General features: G+C 56.9%; 12 protein-coding genes across 12 annotated transcripts; 10 read left to right on the top strand and 2 right to left on the bottom strand.

Moving 5' to 3' along the window:
• Positions 1 to 189: 189 nt before the first annotated feature.
• On the top strand, positions 190 to 2,088 carry DL89DRAFT_257526 (uncharacterized protein; the record flags this gene model as incomplete). Its single annotated transcript, XM_040885537.1, has 1 exon — positions 190 to 2,088. One exon carries the CDS (start codon positions 190 to 192, stop codon positions 2,086 to 2,088), a length of 1,899 nt encoding a protein of 632 aa, XP_040743907.1.
• Positions 2,089 to 2,362: 274 nt separating this feature from the next.
• Positions 2,363 to 3,540, top strand: DL89DRAFT_322661 (L domain-like protein; the record flags this gene model as incomplete). Its single annotated transcript, XM_040891349.1, has 3 exons — positions 2,363 to 3,049; positions 3,107 to 3,184; positions 3,213 to 3,540. 3 exons carry the CDS (start codon positions 2,363 to 2,365, stop codon positions 3,273 to 3,275), a joined length of 828 nt encoding a protein of 275 aa, XP_040743906.1. The 3' UTR covers positions 3,276 to 3,540.
• Positions 3,541 to 3,542: 2 nt separating this feature from the next.
• DL89DRAFT_267484 (uncharacterized protein) lies at positions 3,543 to 4,441 on the bottom strand. The gene has a single exon (XM_040887515.1). It carries the CDS (start codon positions 4,403 to 4,405, stop codon positions 3,635 to 3,637), a length of 771 nt encoding a protein of 256 aa, XP_040743905.1. The 5' UTR covers positions 4,406 to 4,441; the 3' UTR covers positions 3,543 to 3,634.
• Positions 4,442 to 7,210: 2,769 nt separating this feature from the next.
• DL89DRAFT_267483 (uncharacterized protein) lies at positions 7,211 to 7,817 on the top strand. The gene has a single exon (XM_040887514.1). It carries the CDS (start codon positions 7,257 to 7,259, stop codon positions 7,788 to 7,790), a length of 534 nt encoding a protein of 177 aa, XP_040743904.1. The 5' UTR covers positions 7,211 to 7,256; the 3' UTR covers positions 7,791 to 7,817.
• Positions 7,818 to 8,629: 812 nt separating this feature from the next.
• Positions 8,630 to 11,427, top strand: DL89DRAFT_283829 (uncharacterized protein). Its single transcript, XM_040889755.1, has 2 exons — positions 8,630 to 8,948; positions 9,029 to 11,427. Exons 1-2 carry the CDS (start codon positions 8,681 to 8,683, stop codon positions 11,386 to 11,388), a joined length of 2,628 nt encoding a protein of 875 aa, XP_040743903.1. The 5' UTR covers positions 8,630 to 8,680; the 3' UTR covers positions 11,389 to 11,427.
• A 415-nt stretch (positions 11,428 to 11,842) lies between these two features.
• On the top strand, positions 11,843 to 13,053 carry DL89DRAFT_235195 (Brix-domain-containing protein). The gene is made up of 2 exons (XM_040884958.1): positions 11,843 to 11,899; positions 11,971 to 13,053. Exons 1-2 carry the CDS (start codon positions 11,886 to 11,888, stop codon positions 12,872 to 12,874), a joined length of 918 nt encoding a protein of 305 aa, XP_040743902.1. The 5' UTR covers positions 11,843 to 11,885; the 3' UTR covers positions 12,875 to 13,053.
• Positions 13,054 to 13,298: 245 nt separating this feature from the next.
• On the top strand, positions 13,299 to 14,828 carry DL89DRAFT_222897 (uroporphyrin-III C-m; the record flags this gene model as incomplete). Its single annotated transcript, XM_040884608.1, has 2 exons — positions 13,299 to 13,979; positions 14,013 to 14,828. The coding sequence occupies 2 exons, from the start codon at positions 13,299 to 13,301 to the stop codon at positions 14,826 to 14,828; spliced, it is 1,497 nt and encodes a 498-aa protein (XP_040743901.1).
• A 276-nt stretch (positions 14,829 to 15,104) lies between these two features.
• On the top strand, positions 15,105 to 16,067 carry DL89DRAFT_257519 (uncharacterized protein; the record flags this gene model as incomplete). The annotated part of the gene is made up of 1 exon (XM_040885536.1): positions 15,105 to 16,067. The coding sequence occupies one exon, from the start codon at positions 15,105 to 15,107 to the stop codon at positions 16,065 to 16,067; it is 963 nt and encodes a 320-aa protein (XP_040743900.1).
• Positions 16,068 to 16,253: 186 nt separating this feature from the next.
• Positions 16,254 to 16,706, top strand: DL89DRAFT_292914 (uncharacterized protein; the record flags this gene model as incomplete). The annotated part of the gene is made up of 1 exon (XM_040890351.1): positions 16,254 to 16,706. One exon carries the CDS (start codon positions 16,254 to 16,256, stop codon positions 16,704 to 16,706), a length of 453 nt encoding a protein of 150 aa, XP_040743899.1.
• A 79-nt stretch (positions 16,707 to 16,785) lies between these two features.
• Positions 16,786 to 17,314, top strand: DL89DRAFT_154619 (uncharacterized protein). The gene has a single exon (XM_040883600.1). The coding sequence runs from the start codon at positions 16,826 to 16,828 to the stop codon at positions 17,141 to 17,143; it is 318 nt and encodes a 105-aa protein (XP_040743898.1). The 5' UTR covers positions 16,786 to 16,825; the 3' UTR covers positions 17,144 to 17,314.
• A 170-nt stretch (positions 17,315 to 17,484) lies between these two features.
• On the top strand, positions 17,485 to 22,100 carry DL89DRAFT_283825 (L-aminoadipate-semialdehyde dehydrogenase; the record flags this gene model as incomplete). Its single annotated transcript, XM_040889754.1, has 1 exon — positions 17,485 to 22,100. The coding sequence occupies one exon, from the start codon at positions 17,485 to 17,487 to the stop codon at positions 21,700 to 21,702; it is 4,218 nt and encodes a 1,405-aa protein (XP_040743897.1). The 3' UTR covers positions 21,703 to 22,100.
• Positions 21,561 to 22,100, bottom strand: DL89DRAFT_267480 (uncharacterized protein). The gene has a single exon (XM_040887513.1). It carries the CDS (start codon positions 21,993 to 21,995, stop codon positions 21,732 to 21,734), a length of 264 nt encoding a protein of 87 aa, XP_040743896.1. The 5' UTR covers positions 21,996 to 22,100; the 3' UTR covers positions 21,561 to 21,731.
• Positions 22,101 to 22,839: the final 739 nt, after the last annotated feature.

Here is a 22,839-nt window from a genome sequence, read left to right as displayed (position 1 = left end):
GCCCTGCTGGGCGCACCCTCCTCTTCTCTCCTATCACTTATTTCCTCGCCTATTAATTATTCTAACCCTTTCTACCCCTTATTTCATTAACCTTATCATACACCGCCCCTTGAACAACCATCCACCCTATTAGCCCCGTGCTTTGTATTGCTTTCTAACCCGGACCTGCACAAATACCCAATAAAAATCATGTTGCGCACAGACACTGGCGTCGACCGATCATCAGTACGACAGAGCTGGGGCAGCGACGAGCGGTTCCATAGCAGCTCATCGACCAACAGCAGTAATTCGAGCAGCCACAGAGAGTCGCGCGGGCTGTGGGGGCGACTACGTAAAAAGTCGTCCGTTAACTTTGGCAAACGTACAAATGGCTCCAAGGTCAACAGCAGCCCAAGCCACAGCGCATCGTCAGTGAGTTTGACCTCCAGCAAATCGCACGTCTCCAACAGCACGCCCGATAGCGGCCAGGAGACGTGCCACAGTGACGGCGCCCTGACGCCAGTCAACATTGGCCCGCCGACCACGCTGGGCGAAAAAGCCGACACGGCATCAATTATCAACAAGCACTTGTCACTTGGTGGGCCCAGCATCAGTGCGCGGCACCGCAGCATCTCGGCACAGGTCGACCTCCAGCCGGTGCGGACAAACTCGCTTAGCATCAAACGCCCCGGAACAGCCGACCCAACCATGCGGGTCTCTGTAGATGCAGTGCGGAAAACCGGCGGCATGCCCAGCTACAGCATGGACTTGCCGTGGGGCAGCCGCCCAAGTGCAGACACCCTCTACGACGCCGATGTCAGTGCAGAATCGATCCGGCGCACGCTGGGCGCGTACACGGGGAAGAGTGAGAGCAAAAGCAAGCCGTTGTTTCGCACGCTGCTGTTGCGCTCGCAGAAGCCAGCTGCGGCGAATGGCAATGCTGCCGATACCGCCGCGGTCATGGGACTCGAGCGCATATCGGAAGATGAGGGCGAGGATGCCAGATACTCGGCCACCTTCACCGGAAACCTTGGCCCAATAGACGAGCCAGCCATGCAGCAGCGCGCCCGTGGATATTCGCGCCCAACAAAATACACTCCTGCCAGGAGCACGCCAGCTGCGCATGCTGACTCAGGGCCTGCCAGCAAGCGCTTTTCAGAAAACAGCGGGTCAACCTTGTTTAGCAGCGAGACGCTGGCATCTTCGACTGCTGACCAGAACCGCCCAAACGAATCCCAGTCGTTCTGGCCAAAGGGCGACCGCCGCAGCATCGTCAGCATCACCCAGCAGCTGCCGCCGCTCGATACTGTCTCGCGCCCGCCTAGCAGCAGCCACCACCACACAAGGTCCGGACTGGAGTCGTATTCAAACCGCCTCCCATCGCCTACCCGCGAGAACCCGCCCAATCTGATACCGATGGTACATGGGCGCGTCTCAGCGACGATGCAGAATGGCCGGCCAATCGACAACGATATGATGCTTGACCCCGTGGTTTTCCGCAACACCTTCTTCAACGCCCGCGCCGCCAGTGACACCGACAATCTGAAGCGCAAGCTCAAGAGCCGCGTGTCAGCTCTACGCAAAGTGCCGTCAGACGAGTCCCTGTACAACCCCGCTGAGGACCCCGCCAGCAAGGTGCGGTTCGACACCAATGTTGCCTTCTTACCTGACTACGAGTCTGCCGACGACCCTACCGACTCTGGTGTTGTGGAGGACATTGCTTCGCCGACCGTGCCCGACTACGACCCGTCGCCCGAAATAGCTGTGGCAGTTGTGTCAAAACAAAAACATCAGCCAGCGTCGATCGCCATCAATCAACCAGGCAGCCAACCAGACGACAACATGGCGAAGACTGGCCTCCAAATCACAATGTGCCCCGATACGCGGGTTGGCGAGCTAGAGAAGGAGCTACAGGCACTGAAAGCTACTGTTTCGGTGCTGCAGAACCAGAACGATCTGCTAGTCGAGCTCGTCAAGAGAGACCCGATCGATGATACACCAGAGACTGTACGCTTGCATATGCGCACCATTGAGCTTGAGAACCAGTGGCTAAGGCGGGAGCTGTCGCACGCGAGGAGGCTGTGCAAACAGGCGGGGCCTGACAGCTAATTTTATCTTCCCTTCGCACCACCTCTACCATGTCTACGTGGCATGCTCATGTCTATATGACCAAGCAGGGATGCCGGTACATTCCTTTCGCTCTATATTTATGATTCCCCACAACCCCCACGATCCATATGTACCCTCTCTCTCTCTCGACCCGTGTTTTTCAGCCTTTTCGAGTTCCGCTGATTATTTTTTGTCTCTAATAACCTCTGTCTCTACCACCAGTTCCAGCTCTGATACATACATGCTATTTGCACACCTTATATAAAAAGTAAAGATGCAGGCAGACAACCGAGCAGAAAAACGCGAAGTGCAGCGCCACATGTGGTCGCCGTATCCCGAGCACTTCCTAACGCTCTGGGCTATGGCGCCCTCGTCTGATCCGCCGCCCACACACCTCGACAGCATACGCCAGCAGCGCGAAAAGAAGAACAAGCGGCAGCAGCACTGGCAGCTAACCCGCGACTTTACGAAATCGGACTCGGCGCGCGGCAAAACAACGAGCCTGCCAGCCATGCACCGACTGAATCTGGCCAACCAGTCAATCTGCCGCCTGACAATCCCGCGAACTGCGATCCAGTACATGGATTACCTGGTCGAGCTCCGCATGCCACAGAACAATCTGCGCGAACTGCCTGCTGCACTGTTCGACCTGCCATGCCTGGAGACCCTGAACCTGGAGAACAACTGTCTCGAGAATCTCGGCCACCTGTGGCCAAAATTAAAAAACCTGCGTGTGCTGTTCCTAGCAGGGAACTTTATCCGTGCCTTACCAAAGGAGCTCGGGCAGATGGAGAGGCTGTTCTTTTTGGATGTCTCAGATAACTCTGGTCTGGGATTCTTGCCAGGAGACCTGCTGGATGCGCCAGCGCTGCACCGGCTGATAGTCGACAAGTGCAGTTTTGAAATGGCCGACCGGCTCATTGGCGAGGAGGAGTGGATCGGTATAGATGATGCTGTGCGCGTACCGAGCCTCTCTTCACTGTGTATGCAGGCTGTTTGCCGGTGCATTGGTGCTGAGGGCGGGGAGCTCGAATCGCTGGTTGCTGCTCAGTGCGACGAAATCAAATCCCATCCAGCGGCTTATGCTGCCGGCTCCGTTCTTGTCCGCGAGCTCAGCCGTGCAGATGAGCTCCCGAAATGCACAGCATGTGGTGGACCGGTTTATACACAGGCATTTACATACCTAAGATTGGCAAATGGCTGGCCCTTGCCGTTCATTTGGTACTGCTGCTCAGCAAAATGTCAATCAGAAGCACTTGAACAACCGATTCCTAAAAAGCTTGTATACGATAATCTCTCGCTCAAAGAATAGGTGTTTCACTAATGATTGGCACTGACAACTAGATGCGAGTGCCCAATCAACCGGACGCGATAACGACTGTCATCCTCTCAAATGCCAATATTAGCAATAGCGTATCCGTCATCGTGTTCTGGAAGCGAATTAAATAAAAGTGGTCCAATTAAATCACATCAAACTAATTGACTTGCATCGCGGCCATTCTAACTGTGCTACCCCTGTTGCAATTAAAATACAACGAATGTTATGCTATGTTGACTTTTTGCTATCCTCAGGCACTGCTGTGCTATTGTTGAATGTCCACCGGGGAACGCCTGGTGGCAGCTGTGTGTGCGCCGGCAGCCTGAATGGCGGAAACGGCGTGTATGTCTCTGGCGAAATCGGCTCGTCTCCAGACTTGTCGAAGCTGACTCTGTCGTTCCTCAGCAGCTCGACCACCTGCTCGTTCAGGTTCTCTCGGTCCAGGCTCGCAAACTGTGCCTTCTCCTCGTCGGCTAGCAGCGCCTTTGCTCGCCGTGACAGCTCCAGCTGCCGGTCATTCCACGCCTGCACATACTTTGCATACACCTCTCTTGCATCCTGCAGCCGCGCCTCAATCGTCGATCCGCTGCTGTCTGCCAGCGTCGGTGTTGGCAGTGGTCCCAGGTCTGGTGCATTTCTAGTTGGATCCAGGTAATTGTCGGCGACGCTGGCCAGGTATGCCAGGTTGGTCTGCAGCCGGTTCTGGTACATGATCAGCTGCGGGTCGTCCATCAGGCTGTTGTTCTGGTACTCTTGGCAGAGCCTGATCAGCTCGCTGTTGATGTTCAGGACCATCTGGATGATGCTGGTCTTGAGACGCGGCAGGTACGGCTGCTCCTGGCCATCGTCCACCTGCTGCGCTGTTTGCGAACGGGCTTTGGGGGTGAATGTCCGGGTGCTGGTGGGCTGCTGCTGCTGGTCGTCGGAGGAGTTGTCGTCCTCGAGCGTTACCTCGATGTCGCTGTCTTTTCCGGTGTCGCTGTGCAGGTAGCCGTCCATGCCTGGGTTTAAGGTTGTGGTAGTGGTGAGAGATAAAGCGGCTGGCAGACACGCGCTGTGAGAAAGGGTACACAATATATCCCCTGGCGGTGCATGGCAGATTTTGGGCTGTGAGGCATTCGTGTAAACAGATGCTGGAGGAGCCGCATCCCACTCCCATTTTGCAGGCAGCCAGTGGCACGTCTCTCGGGGAGTAGTCGGTAGCATGTTTCGATCTACGCAGATGCTGTAGTGCTTGCTGGATGTGCGATCAGCATATGGAAATACACACGTAAATCGTTGCACGATAGAACTTGCGTTTGCCCAATGCGTCCGGCTGGCACTTGACTGATCGCACAACTCTAACTACACTTGTTGCCGAAGTTGTGCATGTAGCCGCAGCCATGGGCCATTCCAGGACTGCTCCTGCGCCACCCAGCAGCCCTTGATCAGAGCTTTTTGCAACAAGCGAAGGAGCAGCTCTTGTGCCAGAAATCCAGGAATAGTGCGAGCCTTCCTTACTTTTGCAGCTGGCATTTTTACTGAGCTGCGCATTTTCAGAAACTTTTCGTTTATTATATATCGCTGTTACTACTATTATCGATAGTGTAGAACATGCCTTTCGACACACCTCCGCCATCGAAGCGTAGGCAGGAGGTGGCCCCCAGCGCCCCAAAGAAGCGCAAGCCGACAGCTGTGCTGACCGCACAGGACCGCTCACCGGTGCCGCTCAACCTTGGTGACGCATATAGCCGCCATCTCCTCGACGGCACCACTCGCCTGAGCACCATCGCAGAAGACTCGATCCTGGACAGCCCCATTTCGGCATTCCCAGTCAGCGATCCCCGCACGCCTGACCATCACAACAATGCGCACGCTATTGCGGAACACCCGGCTGCCGAAGGTGACATGTCCGCATTACCGGTCTCACAGCTCACCACACCGGTCCGCTCCAGCACGGAGCGCCGTATCGCTGAAAATCCACCTTGCGACAAGAAACCGGCCCTGTTCCACTCGCCGCCTGTCACCAAGCTCACGAAGGCTAAGAAAAGCGGTAAGTGCATTCAAGCGGGTATCGACTTGAGCACCAGAGTTGGCCAGGTACTGACAAACAACATCTATGCCGCTTTTGCCTGTAGATGCGCCAGTGAACCCAGCCATCGTCAAGAACAGCAAGCAGACCCCCGTCAAGTCCACGGCGAACAACTCGACTGTACAGTCGAACAAGGTGATGTCGCCGAGCGATCTCAAGGCAGAGAGGGACAAGGAGGCATCCCTCTGGGTCAGCGAGTGTCTTCTCGGCGACATCGACGCTGTTCTTGGCCTCCTCCACCCCCGTACCAAGGACAAGGCTGACCTGGCAGCCGAGATCACAGACCACATTTCGGCAGAGCTTGAGTGCCACCTCGATGTGGCCAACGACATGGCGGCCAACCGTACAGGCGCAGCAACTGTCCATCCCAGCACGCGGCAGGGGCAGCAGCAGCCACTACCCATCAGCGACTCCCACCCGCCACCAGTGCCAGCACCTAGCCCCGACACTCAGGCTATGGTCGAGTCGCTCAATGAGTGGATATCCTCCACTCATGCAGTCAGATCGACCGCTGGAGCATCAGGCCGCGCAGAGCGGAAGATGTACCTGCCGATCCAGCAGTTCTCGCTATTTGTAGCAAAGAACGAGGACAGTTTTGTCCGCGCACAAGCAGGAAGCAGCGCGAAGTGCGATGCAGTGCATCGTCGGCACATCCTGCCATATCAGATATACGACTGCGCGCCTGTCGGAAAGGACGATGATCGGCGGGTGGATATCGGGCTGGCCACCCGCGAGCTCAGCCACAAGAACAAGGCCGTGGCACTAGTAGAAGATCCTGTCGACTACAGCGACATGCTCGCTGTGGTCGAGGTGAAGCCCGGCAAGACCCCAGCGCTGGTGCGCCAGGCACATGCGCAGCTGCTTCTGTACAGCCGAAACATGTACTCCAGCCAGGACTGGCGCCGCTTCCTCTGGGGCATATCAATCTGCGACACCGAGGTGCGGATATGCCTGTTGTCGAACGACAGGGTCTTTGCATCCAAACCCATTGACGTCGCCACACCAGACGGCCGCACCAAGTTCATCGAGGTGCTGGTGCACTTTTCACTGTGCGATTTCGACCAGCTTGGCTTCGACACGACGATTGACTGGAGCTTCGAGCACAAGTGCTGGATGATCGAGGGCCCGAGCACCAGCGGCAGGTCGTCAGGCAGCGCCACCACAGCCTATTACTGCGACCAGACCCTGTTCAGCGCGGATAATCTGTTTGGGCCACATAGGCGCTGCTTCCTGGCCAGCGACCATCCGCCTGTAAATGGGACTGTTGAGCCAAAGTTCCTTATCAAGGACACATGGCCCGAGGTCGAAGGCGGTCTAGCCAGTGGCCGCAACGAGATCAGAGACGCGGTTACGGATCCGGAAATCATAGTGCCCAGACTCCATGGCTGGTGCAACGTTTGCATCCAGGTGGACGGCAAGGTGCTGGAGGACAACGCGAGAAATGTACTCGGGCCACTATTCAACCACACTGGGCCGGAAGGAAAGCCTATCCCATTCCGCGTTCACACACGGGTGGTGATGAGGGCTGTCGGATTCCCCCTAAAATCGGTCACCTCGGTCCACGACTTCATCGTTGTGTTGGGTGATGCAATGCGCAGCCATGCTGAAATCCTCAATAGGTGCGGCATTCTCCATCGGAACATATGCGATGAGACGATTCTTGCAGTGGCAGATGAAAATGGGCAGTTGCGCGGGCTGCTGTTTGATTTCGACAACGCACTGAAAGTAGAGGAGGAGCGGAGGTTTATACGCAGTGGGCAGATTGGAGTGCTCCCATTTATGAGCATCAACACCCTTTCAGGATTCGATGTGGAGCGGTCAGTGTTGGATGACTGGGAATCGCTGATATATCTCATATGCTGGTTCGCCACCATCGGAATCTGCAGAGAGAAAGCTGACAGGCGATCGTTGGAAGAGCTTGAGGACCTAGAAGTCAGACAATGGAGAAGGGGATCGGCTAAGGAAGTATCAAAAGTAAAGGTGAAACATCTCAGCGAACTCAAAGATTTTGGGTATTATATCCTGGACTACTTCCACTCCGACAATGACATTGAGACACTCCAAGATCTAACCGAGGACCTTTACAAGGCTCTGTTCCAAAATCCGTATCTGCGAAAGGACACTCGGTGCGATGGCAGCCGCTATAAAGGCACCATACCAGTTAGGATCAGAGGTGAGGAGAAGAAATCGGATCCATTCAAGGAGCGGTTAACCAAAAAGAGCGAAATCGCCGCAGCCCTACTTGAGACGATGACACAAGCATGGAAGGATTCGATGAGCACCATTCGCAACCAGCGCAAACCATCACCATAGTATTTTTTCTGCTGTACACTATGCGTCATTACCTATTTCGTACTCGCATAAAGAGTATCATCACAAAACACACATTGCAAGGACAAGGGCAAGCACATGTTGTGCATTTGGCGTAGATGCCAGTAGATATTAGCATGACACCGTTTAATGTGCCTGCTCTGAATATGCAGCCCCAGTATTATATGCACTTAGTGTCAGGCAAGCAGCACACACGCGTAGCAGAAGTAATAGTGGTCAGCATTGGTGCCATCATCAGACAGTCGGCAATGGCAGGCTGCGTGGCCGCAACAGAAAATAATTGACAGTTTCAAGTATGCCGTCACCAAGAGTCTACATGGCAAGCCGGGACATCCGATACAAGGAGAGTGGGATAATGAAGAAGAGGCCGACGAGAGCCTGCTGTTGTGCGCACATCCGCATTCATTCCCATGTGTCCACGCACTTGTTCCATATCAGCCCAGTACGTGCATCGGAGTCCGCTTGCCTCGTCTCGACTGGTGTGTCTGATATCGGTTGTCTCGGGTTTGTAGTGTGCTACTCTGCTCTGCTTTCGCTGTTTGGATAGGATCCGGCTCTCCATGCGAGCCTGTAGAGCCGCCGCTGAATGCAGGCATACTGATGCAGCCAGCGCCACATCCATGATCGGCGATGCGGTGCTTCAGATGCGGGACCCGATCAAATCGGATCTGCTCAAGCGCCTTTTCGTAAACAACAGTTCCAGAGCGCAGAAAAATCCCAGGCAGTAAACACGCTGCAGCCAATGGCGATGGCTCGCCTCAGCCCTTAAACCACTCCAGAGCTGCTGTCCACAGCCCTTGTCTCTCCATTTCGCCTTAGCCCTTCAACCTCCTGCATTTGAGCCCATTCCCCTTGTAATTTATCAGTCGCCCATGACTACCTGCAACATTCCCGCTGAACTTTCTCGGACTCTGCCAGCCCCTACCGCCGGCAAGCCAGCCGCTACGGGCGCCAAGCGCAAGCTCGATAGCTCCATTTCATCGCCAGCTAGCAAGTTCTCGCCGCCAAAGAAGGCACGCTCCTCCAGCAACACAGTCTGCATTGGCACTAAGCGGTCGCGCTCGGATTCTGCGGCAAATACCGATGCCGATGACAGTGTGCCACCGGCAAAGAAGACTAGCTGCATATGCTTTAGTGGATGTAAGTGCCGGGCCAGCATCACCAGAACGGCAGCCAAGCAGCACCGCTACTTACTAACCTGCATTACCTCAACGCTGTAGGTGCCCGGCCTCCTCCAGGATACAAGAGGAAGGTAATGGCACACTCCTCGTATTACTCTTCCGACACAGCGGTCCCACCGGCAAAGAACGCAGGCTCTAGTGCGGGTATTGAGTCGGACGAGCAAACGATTTGGTGGGACAACAAATACGAAGAGCTGGCCGAAGCCGACTACTGGGTCAAGGAGCGACTTATCCGTGACGCCGACGCAGTGTTCGACATTGTAGAGCCGAGAATCACTACGACACGCAGGCTGGCCAGGCTGGTCTCGGCTCAGGTCGCACTGGAGCTGGAGGACCGGCTCAACACAGTCGACAACAGTGCAGCGAGCAGCGTCGACGATATCCAGGATGCTTTCAGAGAACTTGCTTGCGATATAGGCACCTGTCAGCAGCAGCAACAACAAGAGCAGCAGCAGGCGCTATTCGACATTGCAGGATACAGCAGAGCAAAGGACGAGAGCCGTGAGTCAACCGACAGTTCATTCGCGAGCCTTGAGCAGTGGATTTGCCCAACGCCGGCCACGCCTACTGATAGCGCTAATGGGAACAGCACACGTACGGCAGAACAGATACTGGAGTCAGCCATGTCGCTCATCCTATTTGTCTCCCGCCACACTGACACCTTCGTGCGTGCACTGGATACAGACACCTTTGGCAGGCACCTCGAAGACTACCGCCACATACTTCCATGCGTCAGCTCAGATCGCGAGTGCAGCGATGCTGCCGAATTTCTGGCAAGCGAGGCAGGCATCAAGGCGCAAGGCCCACATAGCAGCATCGAACTCGTCAGTGGGTTCAGCTACAGCGACGCACTAGCTCTTATCGTGGCTCGGACTGACAAGACTCGGCGCACGGTTGACAAGGCTTATGCGCAGCTGATGCAGAGCACACGCAACATCTACAAGCGCCACCACTTCAGACGGTTCGCCTGGGGTCTGACCGTGTGTGACAACGAGGTGCGAGTGTGCCTGCTCTCCAATGACGCAGTCTTCTCGTCCATTGTCCTGGACATCACAGCAGCAGCCGGTCGTCGGCAGTTCGTCGAGCTGCTGGTCAACTTTGCACTGTGCGAGGAGGACCAGCTCGGAAGTGACCCGTCCATTTACTGGGATGCTGAAGCCAACTGCTGGGCCATTGACTGTCCCGACACAGCAGACATGGCATCACGCCCTGTAGCCACAAAAACGTACTACTTCGACAAGGTGCTGCTGGGAGCGGACGGCCTGTTTGGCCGGCATACGAGGTGCTATTTGGTGACAGACGAGGAGCCTACTGGCGGCGGAATTACTCCCAAGTTTGTGATAAAGGATGCATGGCCGGAGGCTGAGGAGGACCGTGTCGATGACAAACGGGACGAGGTGTCGCTTCTGCACAGAATCACCACAGAGCTGGCACAATCGGACGTCGAGGACCTGGTCTATCCCAGGCTCGATGCCGGTGGCCGTGTCTACATCGGCACAGGCAGAGGCATGTTTGAGGACCAGTCGAGCCACATCCTGGGCTCGCTGTTCTCGCTGCGCAAGCCGGATGGCACTGCAATACCGTTCCGCGCACACAAGCGGTTGGCCATGTCCCCGATTGGCGACTCGCTCGATACGGTCGAATCAGTGGATGAGTTTATCGTCGTTCTGGGGGATGCCATGCGCTGCCACTCGGAGGTGGTGAGTCGGTGCAGCATCCTCCACCGCGACATTTCAAGCAACAACATCCTTGTCGTGCGCGAGGAAGGCAAACCGGCGCGCGGACTGCTTATCGACTTTGACTGCGCACTCGATCTGAGCGATTCGCGAGGGCCGAACCTGGAGACGCGAGGGACAATCCCGTTTATGAGCATCAACAACCTTCTCCGGTCAGACGTGGAGCGATCAGTGCTGGACGACTGGGAGTCGCTTATCTACCTAATCTGCTGGCACGGCACCATCGGAATCTGCAGAGAGAAAGCTACTAGGCGATCACTGGAAGAGCTTGAGGACCTGGAAGTCGGACGCTGGAGAAGTGGGGCGGCTAAAGAAGCAGGGAGAGAAAAAAAGTTCCATCTAAGCAACTTTAATGGCTTTGATGTCGATATCCTGGACCACTTTCATTCTGACGAAAATATCAGAATCCTTAAAGACCTAACTGAAGACCTTTACAAGGCTCTGTTCCAAAATCCGAATCTGCGAAAGGACACTCGGTGCGATGGCAGCCGCTATAAAGGCACCATACCAGATAGGATCAAAGGAGTGAAGGAAAAGCCAGATCCATTCAAGGAGCGGCTAACCAAAAAGAGTGAAATCACCGCAGCACTACTTGAGGTGATTACAAAAGCATGGAAGGATTCGATGAGCGCCATTCGCAATCAGCATGGCCAGACAATCTAACATTTACATAACATACTCATTCAATATTATATAATTTTGAGGCTTGTTGCTGTTACTAGTCGTATGGGATTACTATATTTACAGTGCAATATTGCATAGTATATATTGGTGACTGGCATCGCTGACTCAACATCAGTATCTAGGTAGGTTCATCCTAACTACAACTTCAGGTATCACAAACAAGCCATGTCTCGTAAGACAATTTTACATGCATAGACAAATGGCATGTATCTGTTGGTAGTTAGACTAATGCATTTCTCTCTGATCACCAAATGGCGCAAGCATGTGTGAATGTATGTAAAAGCATATGGCAATGGCGCATATTGGAGTGCTGTTTCCCACGTGACGAAGTGGTGATCACTGTAATCTATCTAGTCTATGATCACCGCACTTTTTTTTTTGCTTTTTTACAACGATTTTTTCTTGTTCTGGTTTTGCAGAACCACTGTCTTTTCTCAGCTTTCCGTTCCACACAATTCGACATATCCTACACCAAAATGCTCCTGCAACCGTAAGTTGGCAAGGCGACAGTAGCCAGCACACCAAAGAGATATTAACTAAAGAGATATACGCATGTGATAGCAAAGCAAAGAATGCGCGCTCGAAGCGGTTTCTGACGAACCGGGCGCCGAAGGTGGTGGAGAACGCAAAGACGGCGATATTTGTGCGCGGCAGTACAACGAGCCAGGTGATCCTGGACACGCTAAAGGACCTGTACGCGCTGAAGAAGCCCGAGGCGATCAATTTCACAAAGAAGAACGAGATGCATCCGTTTGACGACGAGACGGGGATCGAGTTTTTTGCGCGCAAGAACGACAGCTCGCTGTTCGCCGTGGGCATGCACTCGAAAAAGCGGCCGCACAACCTGATCCTGGGCCGCACGTTCAACTTCCAGATCATGGATATGATCGAGCTGGGCGTGGAGCGGTGCACGCCGATGCGCGAGTTCCGCACGCAAGCGTGCGCTATTGGCATGAAGCCCCTGATGGTGTTCAATGGGGAGGCGTTTGGAACCGACCCGCAGCTGGTGCGGCTGAAGAGCATTCTGCTGGACTTCTTCCGCGGTGAGGACGCAGACATGGTGTCGCTGAAGGGGCTGGAGTACGTGATTACGGTGACGGCTGGGCCGGCGGGCGCCAATGGCGAGACGGGGCTGGTGTTTTTCCGGGCGTACACGACGCAGCTGAAGAAGTCGGGGGTGCGGCAGCCGCGCGTGGAGCTCGAGGAGATGGGCCCGGCGCTGGATCTGCGGGTCAGGCGCGTGCGGCAGCCGGCCGAGGACATGTGGAAGCAGGCGTGCAAGGTGCCCAAGGAGCTGAAGCAGGTCAAGGTCAAGAATATCTCGCGGGACGGACTTGGCGACAAGTACGGGCGGATCCACCTGGGCAAGCAGGACATTAACAAGATCCAGACGCGCAAGGTCAAGGCGCTGAAGAAGAAGCTGGACGACCGCCCGGCCAAGAAGCAGAAGACAGCTGCTGAGTAGGCCTTGTAGGAGGTGATTTCTTAATCAAGCTTCGCATGCATGGACGGATGTCCCACATCCGCGCTGGCATGCGAGGGAGGAGTATTAACAGGTAGCATTCGAAATCTGTTGTGAATCATACCGATGAAGCCCAGGAAAACAGGCCGGAGCTCAACAGAATAAAAAGCGCTCAATCAGCTAGAGATCGCAGGGGGATCCAATGGACGGTGCAGAAGATGGCGCAATACGTGTGATCTTCCAGCTGCGCGGGACAGCAGGCTGCCTTCCGCCATTTTTTTTCACTGATGAGAAATCAGCTTTGACCCTGGTACCTGAGCGTAGCAGATAAAAGGGCCTAGGCGCACCCCCACACAGCGAGCACACCACAACTCTCCTTCCACAGCAACTCAGCAGCAGCGATTCCTTATATCTTACAGCACTAATAATGACAGAATCATTTCGCGATCCCCAGGGCGGCGGCTCCCTGATCCTGGCGTGGCAGGTAAAGAACAAGACAGTGCTGATCGTCGGCGGCGGCGTGGTGGCAGCCGGGCGTGTATTCAATGCACTGGAGGCCGATGCGCGTGTGACGGTGGTGGCACCGGAGCTGAACCCGGAGCTACAGTACCGAGTGGGCAAGTCGCAGATCACATGGCATCAGCGCTCCTTCCAGACGTCGGATCTGGACACAGCCGACATGGTTCTGACGGCAATCGACGACCACGCCGAGTCGCAGCGGATCGTCTCAGAGTGCAAGGCGCGGCGAATTCCAGTGAATGCGGCTGATATCAATGACCTGTGCGATTTCTGGTTCATGTCGACGCACCGCGACCACTCAGTGCAGATCGCGGTGAGCACAAACTCGAAGGCGCCGCGGCTGGCAAACCGGATCCGGCGGCAGATCGCGGCGGCATTGCCAAGGGGCACAGGCAAGGCGGTGGAGCAGATTGGGCGGCTGCGCAAGCGGATCCGCGAGGCAGACCCGGAGCCGCAGAACAGCAAACGGCGGATGACGTGGTTGACGCAGCTATGCGACTACTGGCCGGTGGAGCAGCTGGCACGACTGGATTCGGACAACATCGACAGCCTGCTAGACGCCTACATTGACAACAAGGATCCGACAAGCGTCGGACTATCGCTGCAGCCGCCGTCATCTGAGTCGTCGCGGATCCCCAGCCCAGAATTGCGCACGGGGAGCCAGGGGAAGCTGGTATTGGTGGGTGCGGGCGTCGGCGACCCCGAGCTGCTGACGGTACGGGCGCACCGGGCGCTGAAGGAGGCCGACATCGTGCTGGCTGACAAGCTGATTCCCGAGGCGGTGCTTGGTCTGATCGAGTGCGAAATCTACACGGCGCGCAAGTTCCCGGGCGCTGCCACCGAGGCACAGGAGGACCTGTACCGGCGCGGCGTCGAGGAGCTGGCCAAGGGCAAGAACGTGGTGCGGCTGAAGCAAGGCGATCCGTTCGTGTACGGGCGCGGCGGTGAGGAAGTGCTGTATTTCCGCAAGTGCGGGTACGAGCCCGAGGTGGTGCCAGGATTGACGAGCGCAATCACAGGGCCGGGGCTGTGCGGCATCCCGGTGACGCATCGCGGCGTGGCCGACCAGGTGCTGGTCTTGTCGGGCGCCAACCGCCACGGCGACCTACCGAGCATCCCAGAGTTCCTGGCCACGCGCACGCTGGTGATCCTGATGTCGGTCAAGCGCCTGAAGGACATTGTCGGGTTGCTGGGCAGCGCAGGCTACCCGCAGGATCTGCCGCTGGCAATTGTCGAGCGCGCCGGGTGCTCCGACCAGCGCACGGTACGTGGGACGGTGCAGACGATCGTTGGAATCATCGAGCGCGTGGGGCATAATCCGCCGGGCCTGATTGTGGTCGGTCATGCCGTCAATGTGCTGTCGGATAAGGCGATCGAGGACCGGTTCCTGGATGCGTCGACGCTCGGGCTCTATGCGGACGAGACAGGCAGGCAGTAGAAACACGTGCATCCAATCACACCGCGATCAGATTTTTCGCGTGGATAATTTCACAACGTTTCCTATTGTGCTTTTTGAAAAGCTCCTGTTTCTTCTTCCTTTCGTTGCCGTTTCTCAATTTAAATATTTATTCCTTTTTTCTTCTTTCTGAGCTAATGTAAGCGAGGGGAAGAGCAAAACCAGACGTGCTTCAACACAACACAAAAGCGATAAAAACGAAAGGCAATCCACGTTCTAATCTACATCCCCATTTGACCTGTTGTCGGAAAAACAAAAATGGACCATCCACGTAGGCCGCACGCAGACAGCCCAGGATCCACGGCGGAGCACCGCGACACGTACTCTGGGGATGCGTCGATGCGCGACTCATCGCGCTCGCGCTCACGCAGTCGCTCGTACTCGCGCTCGCGCTCACGTTCGCGTTCACGTTCGCGTTCGCGTTCACGCTCGTATTCGCGTTCGTATTCACCGCCGCCGCCGCGTACGGGCCGGTCGCGCAGCCGCAGCTACACGCCGAGCCGGTCGCCAAGTCGGTCGCGGAGCCGGTCGCGGAGCCGGGCGCGGAGCCAGTCGCGGCAGCGCTCGCCAAGCCGCTCCCCAAGACACTCGGCGAGCCGCTCGCCCTCGCCCTCGCCCTCGCGCTCCGTGCCTCTAGTGGTGGTCTCGGGACTGACAGAGAAGATCACCAAGGAGCACATCCAGGAGCTGTTCAGCGCATACGGTTCCCCCTTGGATGTGCGGATGTGGCGTCGGCAGCGCAAAAGGCATGGACGCCAGGAGCTGCATGCCAAGGCGTTCATTAACTACGCGAAGCTGGAGGAGGCAGTGCTGGCAGCGGAGAAAATGAACGGCGCGGTGATCGACGAGGTTACGGTCGAGGTGCGCCAGGATATGGATGATGGCGGGTGGAAGAAGCGCCAGAATAAGCGCAAGCGCCAGGGGCAGCGCCCGGAGGGCAGACGTAAGCGCGGCGGGCGTAGGCGCGATCGCCGGAGTGGCGCACGCAGGCGGTCGCGGTCGGCTGACCGGTGGCAGCCGGAGCGCAGGTACCGATCCCCGTCGCCGTATCGCAGACGGTCGCGTGGCAGACGGTCGCCGGTCAGGTCGCGGTCGCCGTACGGGCGCCGGGCCGGATCCAGGTACGACCGGTACCACAGCAGGTCGCCTTCTCCCCGGTACAGCAGATACCGCAGCAGCCGGTACTCCCGCAGTCGCTCGGTCTCCCGTGGCAGGAGGTAAGGCGTTAGGCTTTTTTCTGTTTCGTTTCATACTGGTTGCTTAATAAAGGCTTGCAAGCTTTTAATTAGCCACCGCGCACCCTTTTTTACTTTCTTTTTTACCTTTTTTTTTTCGGAGCCCACTATCAGTTTCTGGGCTTTTCCTATCTTTTTCCTCTCTTCAATTTGCAACAAGATTCTTTCCATCATGTTCCTCCGCTCGCTATTGACAAAGTCGCTCACATTGCGCACATTGCAGCCCATGCGCGTGCAGTCGGGCATGCGCTGGTTCTCGCAGACACTTCCGGCACGCTCGATCCCGGGCTTTGACGCCAACAACCCGACGCTGCGCAAGATCCAGCAGAACCCGCGGGTGATGGCGGCAATGGTCGAGGCGATGCAGCTTCTGCAGCAGCGCGGGCTGATTGATCCGACAAACCCGAAGCCGCCTGGGTTCATGAAGCTAATGCAGATCATGGGCGACCCCGAGGTGAAGGCCAAGTTCATGGAGGTGCAGAAGGTGTTGAAGGAAGAGGGGATCCAGTTTTCGCCGTCGGATCTGTCGGCGTTCATGGGTGCGCGCGACCAGTTCATGGCCAAGGAAGAGGCGCCCCAGGAGGGCGTGCTGAAAAAGTTCGCCAGCAAGTTTAGGAAAGAATAAGCGGATTACGATAATATATTTGAACGGCAGCCATAACGTGGTGCATCCGATGCGGGTGAAGGTGCGGGTTCATTGCGTGAGTTTCTTGGGAGGCCGCTGCAAGTTTAGGCTGTATCATAATGGAGTTTCGCGATCGTGACGGGTATTTCCACCAGGATGTGTTTCGGGTGCTTGGGCGGGCCACGGGCTCTGAGCCACATGCACTGACGTATAATGCAATTGGCGGTATGCAGTTTGTGGATGAGGATGGGATTTCGGAAACGTCGTCAGAGACGTCGACCGAGTCGAGTGTGTCGCAGGCGCCGTCGTTTGATCTGGACGCCGAGTGGGAAGACGCCAAGCAGGTGCTGTACACGACGTTTGTTGGATTCATGCTGCCGTTTGTGTTCCGGTACGTGGGCCGGCGGCTAACGTTTGCAGGTAAGCTTGGGAAATAGCCAGCGGGGGTGGTGTTTCAATGTGGGGGCAAGCTGTTGACTAACCTAATTGCCACTTTCGGTAGTGTGGAAGCGCTTTCTGACCGGGTATTTTAAGTGAGTAAACTCCTTTTCCATTTTTGAGGAGTGACTCACAAAATCCCAGGCCGCGCTCCCAGAGGTGTGTCACATTCGTGCAAAAAACTTGGTCCAGGCGCTTAAATCCGGCTAGCGTTTAAAGGTCCGATATGGCAGGACAGTACATCCAGGTGCGCACATTTGTTTAATTTTTTTTCCTCTTTCGCTTTATCTCACTGAAGCCAAAAAATACCATTTCAGTTTTTATTTTGAAAAGTGCAAGCATGCCTATTATCACTACAGTATCAACTCCGGCCACATCACTTGCCAACATCGCTGATCTGCCCGAGCGCCTGACAAGATGGCAGACGCGGCTGTCTAGCCCAACCGAGCTGCAGCTGCCGACCGACTACCCGCGCCCAATGCCGCTCAAGGTCGTTGAGGCAGTGGATACGTTTGAGCTGCCAGCTGCCAGCAGCCTGTCCGTGCTGCAGGTGTCGCTGGGACTGCAGCAGATGCAGGAGGAGAAGGGCGAGAAGCCGACAGCCAGCCCGTTCTCAGTTCTTTTGGCGGCATTTGCAGTGCTGCTGCACCGGTATACTGCTGAGGAGGACATAGTGGTGGGCAGCTCGAGCGAGACGCTGAACCCGCTGGTGCTGCGGTTAGATGTCAAGGCCGAGAATTCGTTTGTAGACGTGCTGCATATGGTGGAGCGCGTGTCGCAGGAGGCAGCGGCCGACGAGGTGCCGTTCCCGGCGCTGATGGCGGCAATGGCAGAAGGCGTGGAGGATGCAAATGCGGCGCCAGCGCTATTCCGCGTGCGGTTCTTCAACCAGGCAGACACGGACTCGGAGACACTGCAGAAGACAATCACGGCGGCCACGGATCTGACGGTCCTGATCCGGCAGAAGACCACGGCGTCGCTGCGGCAGCTGCACCCGGCCATTGAGCTGCAGCTGACGTACAACCAGATCCTGTTCTCTCCGCAGCGCATTGCGCATATGGTCTCGCAGCTGCAGATGGTGCTAGCCACGGCTGCCGATACAGTCGCGCATGCGCAGGCCGGGCATGCACTGCAGTCGGAGCACCAGGTGGGCCGCATGAACATTGTCTCGGAGCTCGACTGCCAAGTGTGTCCCAGCCCGCGCGCTGACCTGCACTGGGGGCAGTTCCCGGGCAGCGTCACCGAGATTTTCGCCCGCAACGCTGCAGCCCACCCGGACCGCCGCTTTGTGGTCGAGAGCGTTTTGCGCGCCGAGGGCGGCAGGGACCGGCTGGTGGCACGTGAGTTCACGTATGCGCAGATTCTGCGCGCAGCCCGCATCCTGAGCCGCACGCTGCGCGACGGCGGCGTCCAGCGCGAGGACGTGGTGATTGTATATGCGTACCGTGGGGTGGATCTGGTGGTGGCCATTCTCGGCGTGCTGATGGCCGGGGCTACCTACAGCGTCGTGGATCCGGCCTATCCGCCCGCGCGCCAGAACATCTACTTGTCGGTGGCCCAGCCGCGTGGGTTGGTAGTGCTGCGCCATGCGGGCGAGCTGCCCGATGAGGTCAAGCAGTATGTGGCCGATGAGCTCGATGTAGTGTGCACCGTACCGGCTCTCGAGCTGCTGGACTCGGGCGACCTGCGCGGCTCTGATGCCATCGAGCAGGCAGCTGCGACAGTCGATGCCTCGGACGACGTCAGTGCCGACATTGTGCCTGTGGGTCACGACTCGATCGGTACGCTGTCGTTCACCAGTGGCAGCACAGGCATCCCCAAGGGCGTGCGCGGGCGGCACTACTCGCTGACGCACTTTTACCCGTGGATGTCGCAGGAGTTCCAGCTGGGCTGTGATGACCGGTTCACGATGCTGTCGGGCATCGCCCATGACCCGATCCAGCGCGACGTGTTCACGCCGGTGTTCTTTGGCGCCGAGCTGCATATCCCCACCAGCGAGGATATCGGGATTCCGGGGCAGCTGGCGCAGTGGATGGCCGACCACGCAATCACCGTCACGCACCTAACGCCGGCCATGGGGCAGCTGCTGTCGGCCAACGCGACTAGCACCATTCCGTCGCTGAAGAATGCGTTCTTTGTCGGCGACCTGCTGACGAAGCGCGACTGCCACCGACTGCAGAGCCTGGCCGACAACTGCCGCATCGTCAACATGTACGGCACTACTGAAACACAGCGTGCTGTGTCGTACTGCCCAATCCCACCACACAGTGCCAGCCCTGGTTTCCTGGCTGCCGCCAAGGATGTCATCCCCGCCGGTCGCGGTATGGCTGACGTGCAGCTGCTGGTGGTCAACAAGCACGGCAGCGGTGGGCTGTGTGCTGTTGGTGAGGTTGGCGAGATCTACGTGCGTAGTGGTGGTTTGGCCGAGGGCTACCTGCGTCTGCCTGATGCTACCGCTGAGAAGTTTGTGCCCAACTGGTTTGCTGCTGCACCGCCAGCTGGAGACGCAGCACCCTTCTACCATGGCGCGCGTGACCGCATGTATCGCACCGGCGATCTTGGGCGGTACCGGCCCGACGGCGACGTCGAGTGCATCGGGCGCATCGACGACCAAGTCAAGATCCGCGGGTTCCGCATCGAGCTGGGCGAGATCAACAACATGCTGTCACAGCACCCGCGCATCCGCGCCAACGTGACGCTGGTGCGTCGCGACAAGTACGAGGAAAAGACGCTGGTGGCCTATATTGTGCCCAGCGAGGACGAGCAGAAGCGCTCCGACGACCCGGGCCGCCACACGCTGATCAAGGACATCCGCGACTACCTCAAGCAGAAGCTGCCCACGTACGCCGTGCCCGCGGTCTTTGTGCCCATGAAGAAGCTGCCACTGACTCCCAACGGCAAGATCGACAAGGCCGCTCTGCCCTTCCCCGACACGCCGCTGTTCCGCACTGGCCCTGCTGACGAGTCGAGCCGCATTGAAATCGCCAATGCCTCGCGCACCGAGCAGGCGCTGGCGCACATCTGGACCGAGCTGCTCGAGCTGCCGCACGAGACCCCGCTGGAGCTCGACTCCAACTTCTTCGACGTCGGCGGCCACTCCATCATGGCCACGCGCATGGTGTTCCGTGTCCGCAAGGAATTCGCCATTGACGCGCCGCTCGGCCTCGTCTTCAAGTGCCCCACGCTACGGGCTATGGCCGCTGCCATTGACAGCCTGCAGGGCGAGCTGCAGCTCGACGACGCTCATGACGAGGGCGCCCCTGAGCAGCCCGACTATGCCGCTGACCTGGCACAGCTTGTGCCTGAGATCCCCAAGCTCACCGGCGACTTTGTCTTCCCGCCGTCGCTAGTCAGCGCCGATGGTGCGCCGACGTTCTTCCTGACCGGCGCCACTGGCTTCCTGGGCGCCTTTGTGCTGGCGGAGCTGCTGCACCGCCATCCGAATTCTCATGTGATATGCCTCACCCGCGCGCGCTCTGCCGACCTCGCCATGGACCGCGTCAAGGCCGCTGCCGTGGCCAACCTCGTCTGGCATGACTCGTGGACAACGCGCGTGCGTGCCGTGGTGGGCGATCTTGGCCAGCCGCGGCTCGGCCTGAGCGACAGCGACTGGGATCTGTGCTGCGAGCAGACCGACGCTATCGTGCATAACGGCGCGCTGGTCCACTGGGTGTATCCGTACGAGAAGCTGCGGGCGCCCAATGTGCTCAGCACTCTGGAGGTCATGAAGTTGGCTGTAGCCCACCACACCAAGCCCACGGTGTTTGTCTCCAGCACATCCGCCTTGGATACCGACCACTACGTGCGTCTGGGTGAGGCCAACTCCGCCGGCGTGCGCGAGTCGGACGATCTCGAGGGCTCGCGCACTGGTCTGACCACCGGTTACGGCCAGTCAAAGTGGGTCAGCGAGAAGCTTCTGATGCAGGCGCGTCTGCAGGGTCTGCCGGTGACCATTGTGCGGCCCGGCTACGTGCTCGGCCACTCCACCACTGGTGCCACCAACACCGACGATTTCATCTGGCGCCTGGCCAAGGGCTGCGTGGAGCTCAAGGAGTCGCCGGTCATGAGCAATGTCGTCAATCTGTGCTCCGTCGACTATGTCGCGCATGTAGTCGTCGAGGCCATTTCGCAGGAGCGCGCGCTCGCCCACATTGTCTACCATGTTTTCAATAACGAGCGCTTCCGCTTCCAGAGCATGTTCGATCTGCTGCGCATCTACGGCTACCAGATCAAGGACGTCGAGTACATGCGCTGGCGCGCGTATTTGATGGAGTACACGCTCTCCAACAATGACTCGGCGCTGTTCCCGCTGCTGCACTATGTCCTGGACGACCTACCCACATCCACCAAGAGCCCCGACCTCGACGACTCGCATACCCAGGAACTGCTCTCTGGCACCGGTGTCGTCTGCAAGAAGATGAGCCACCTGTTTGGCCTCTACATCGCCTACTTGGTCAAGGCCGGCTACTTGCCCGAGCCCAGCGCCGATGCCGAGCGCCCATTGCCCGAGCTCGACATTGAGATCCGCGGCCTGGTCTCGCGCTCCAACCACAACTAAAAATGCTTTCATTCAATATACCCAAAATTCTATTTCACTTTGCGCAGCCTGCTCGCTTGCTCGTACGCGGCCTCCTTTTGCTTCTCCATTGCGCGCAGTTGCTCAAAGTAGTTGGCCCATGAGTCCGGGCAGCGCTTGAACATTGCTTCGCGCAGCTCTTGGCATAGGGTGCCGGCTGTCGCCGGATCCCCGATCTTGTGCTGATCAAGGCATGCCAGGTACTCGTCACGCTTGCTGTGGCATAGCTTGCGCTCTTTGCGTGTCGGAACGGGCGGATTCGAGGAGTCTGACATAATACAGCGAGTAAAAAATGAAGTTGTTTTGTGGAGATAAGAAACGACACTGGTCTTTTTTCGATCTCCGCTGCGGATAGCAAATTGGTATAAACAGTAGTTGTGGGTTCAGTGTGAAGCTATACCAAACGAGCTGTTACATTGCAGCACTCAATCTATATCCTCGCCTTTGCAGTTTTAAATGCTAAAGATATTATGTGTCAATATGTTTAGCCATGAGCCGTATGCCCGTCGGCCCAACTCCAATGATTACCATGCTCGTTTCTTCCTCTATGATTCTTGTTAGCCAGTGAGCCAACAGTACTACCATCTGCTCTTTTATGCAGCTCGGCGTTTCATATTGGCACATTTTTGCTGTTGCTGCGATATGCAATCTGGGTATGTAGTGCTAAGGGTCATTGCGAGGCCTATAGTTAGAGATGGGGATTGCAAAACTTAGCAACAGAAGGGAAATGGGAGAGGGAAGCCACTTGAGAAAAGGAACCGGTCCATCTGGCACAGAATGAACGCATACGACCTTATAAAGGTCCAACTGGATCATACAGGTTCAGCCATGATAGATCTAGAACCAAAGCCATAGCGCCAGTGATATGACATAGAGGGGGAAAGAAGGCAGGCTAGATAGCTGCTGATAAAGAAGCTAGAAAGGTGCCGCCTATGTGGTGGCAATGGCACTACAGTTTATGTGGTGACTCCAGCTGGTTTCACTACGATGTTGTGTTATCCACATCTGCATCTTGCCTGTTAAACCCCTAGGCTACTGAGGCATTCGTAATTCTTTCAACTTGTCTTTATTGTACTCCTAATACCAAACTGATGTGGCTATTAACTACCACGCCAGCTA

The sequence above is a fragment of the Linderina pennispora genome, assembly GCF_002104995.1.
Source record: "Linderina pennispora strain ATCC 12442 chromosome Unknown DL89scaffold_6, whole genome shotgun sequence".
NCBI classification, from domain to species: Eukaryota; Fungi; Kickxellomycota; class Kickxellomycetes; order Kickxellales; family Kickxellaceae; genus Linderina; species Linderina pennispora.
This window is presented reverse-complemented; position numbering and strand designations above follow the sequence as displayed.